General features: G+C 66.7%; 2 protein-coding genes across 2 annotated transcripts in view; one reads left to right on the top strand and one right to left on the bottom strand.

Annotated features, from left to right (window-relative positions):
- H696_01919 (hypothetical protein) overlaps nt 1–33 on the top strand; it is a gene marked incomplete at both ends in the record, with an annotated part of 3,047 nt that extends 3,014 nt beyond the window's left edge. Inside the window, one exon of the mRNA XM_009495820.1 lies at nt 22–33. Coding sequence (XP_009494095.1) covers nt 22–33 — 12 coding nt within the window. The remainder of the gene's footprint in view (nt 1–21) is intronic.
- A 108-nt stretch (nt 34–141) lies between these two features.
- On the bottom strand, nt 142–1,617 carry H696_01918 (60S ribosomal protein L8). The gene is made up of 2 exons (XM_009495819.1): nt 1,551–1,617; nt 142–1,329 (listed from the first exon to the last, which is right to left on the bottom strand). The coding sequence occupies exons 1-2, from the start codon at nt 1,602–1,604 to the stop codon at nt 619–621; spliced, it is 765 nt and encodes a 254-aa protein (XP_009494094.1). The 5' UTR covers nt 1,605–1,617; the 3' UTR covers nt 142–618.
- Between the last annotated feature and the right edge of the window lie 961 nt (nt 1,618–2,578).

Genomic DNA, 2,578 nt, shown 5'->3' with positions numbered 1-2,578 from the left:
CACACACACACACACACCCAGCAACAGCGCTAAACACACACACACACGCACACACAGGGTCGCCCGGGGCCCAGCCCAACCCCCCCCGCACACACACACACACACACAGCAGAGAACACACGCGCACTCCGCGCCCCTCTCTTTTGAAGTGAAATAACACATCCATTTGACAATGACACGGTAGTAATATGCGGGGCGCGCGGCCCCCCAGCAACAAGGAAGGAAGCGGGGACACACACACACTCGCGACCGACGAGAGCGCGAGCCGCCACAGCAGTGACGACGACGACTGGGGAGAGGGCCATGCACCGGGCCGGACACCTGGAAACGATCGCCCCCGGCCCCATGCGCGCGACGCCGCCGCCAACATGGCACCCCCATCAGCGACAGCGGACGCCCGCCGCGGACGCGGCACCCGCACACCATAGTGGTGGCATGCGGGAGCACGCGGCCGTCGAGGACGACCACCACGCCGAGAGGAGCAGGAGGCGGACGCGCGCAAGGGGAGAGGAGGAGAAGGCAGGCGACGCCGCGGGCCGGCACACCAACACCAACACCAACACCGCCACCGCCACCGGAGCGGCGGCGCACCCGTCAGCCGACAACAACCGACGACGCTTAGTCCTTGTGGGCGGTACCACGGACACGACCGGTGCGGCGGGCGGCGATGAGACCGACCTTGCGACCCGGGGGAGCGTCACGGCGGATGGTGGTGGCCTTACCGACGTGCTGGTGGTTACCACCACCATGGGGGTGATCAACCGGGTTCATGGCAATACCACGGACATGAGGCCAGCAGTTGCGCTTGACGCGGAACTTGTGGTAGGCACGACCGGCCTTCAGGAGGGGCTTGTCAGTGCGGCCACCACCGGCGACGATACCAATGGTAGCGCGGCAGTCGGAGGGGATGAGCTTCTTGGAGCCGGAGGGCAGGCGGATGCGGGTGCGGTTGGTGTCCGGGTTCTGGGACAGAATGGTGGCGTAGTTACCGGAGGTACGGGCGAGGCTACCGCGGTCGCCGACCTTCTCCTCGATGTTGCAGACGACGGAACCCTCGGGGAGGTTGCCGATGGGGACGACGTTGCCGACGGCCATCTGGGCCTTCTTACCGCAGTAGATGAACTGACCGGTGTGGATACCCTCGGCGGCGACGAAGGTGGAGACCTTCAGGCCGTGCTCGAGGGGGTTGCGGAAGGCAACGCGAGCGAGGGGAGCACCACGGCCGGGGTCGTGGATGATCTCCTTGACGAGACCGCGAATGTAACCGTTGCGCTCGGCGAAGTCGAGAGAGCGGATCTTGGCAGCACCCTTGCGGTGGGTAGTGACGGCCTGCGGTGGTGGTGGTGGTGGTGGTGGTGGTGTACGTCAGCGTCAGCGAGGGGGAGGAAGAGAGGAGACGAGGACGAGAGCGAGGAGGGATGTGTCAATGTGCAACGAAGAAGGAAGGGGAAGCGCGCGCGCGTGCGCTCCCCCGGCCAGAGCCAAGGAAGCGACAACAGGTGGAGCGAAAGAGAGAGAGAGAGAGAGAGAGAGAGAGAGAGAGGACGCACGCCGAAGACACTACCGGAGACACCCTTGCGCTGACCACGGATACGACGACCCATGTTTGTAAATCTGACGGAAGAGAGGAAAGGAGAGACAGGGAGAGGGGAGGGAGGTCAGCAACCAGCAGAGCGAGGACGGACAGACACACTCTTATATGAGGAGAGGCTGGAAGGACAGAGGATCACAGGTGCCGGCGGATGGGACCGAGCGCGGCGGCGACGCCGCCCACCCTCTCTGTCTGTCGGATTCGCCGCCGGCGAAGCTGCATCCGATATGTGCACGGGCACACACTCCCGGAGGCAGACGGCGGCTCGGACGGCGCCAGACAGGGGAGAGAGAGGGGGAGGGGGCGGCGTCACACGATCATGTCTGCCCCGCCGCCCTCCGCGCCCCAGATTGACCCGGCCCCGCCCCCTGTGGCGGGCAGCAGGAGCGCGCGAGGCACCCTCCATCGGGGAGGGATGGATGGCGCACGCGAACGCGCACGCGCACACACACACAGATGGAGAGGGGGCCGGGCTCGGGGCACGGGGGGGAGGGGAGAGAGAGAGAGAGAGAGGGGCCCATGCGGCGCGGAAACGGCCCTGCGAGCGAGTGGCGTGGCCAGCACGCAGCAAATCCGGTACGACAGCGATGGAGTCCCTCCTCTCCCCAAACCCGCCGCCTCACATGACGGAGGGAGGGAGAGGGAGACAAAGAGAGAGAGAGCGCGCGCGACGGGGATGGAAGGGTGACCGAGGAAAGCGGCGGGGGGAGAGGGGAGGGAGGGAGGGAGGGGGACAGGCATACCTGTTACCGTGAAAGCAAGAGAAACCAAAGCAAGAACGAAACAGAGAGGCCCACCCCTACGGAGGATTGCCGCCTCGGGGCCCCGCTAAAAAGCTGGGCGCACCGCAGCCCGGGGGAGCCGTGACAGCGCCGCCGCCCCCCCGGAGGGCGGGCCACCAGCGCGCGCGTTCACCAGCACCACCGACGACGGGGCCCAGCAGCCGCACAACGTGCGCCGCGTCCACGCACACACACACACACACCC

The sequence above is a fragment of the Fonticula alba genome (genome assembly GCF_000388065.1).
Source record: "Fonticula alba strain ATCC 38817 unplaced genomic scaffold supercont2.3, whole genome shotgun sequence".
Taxonomy (NCBI): domain Eukaryota; order Rotosphaerida; family Fonticulaceae; genus Fonticula; species Fonticula alba.
The sequence above is the reverse complement of the archived record's forward strand: the minus strand, read 5'-3'. Positions and strand labels throughout refer to the sequence as shown.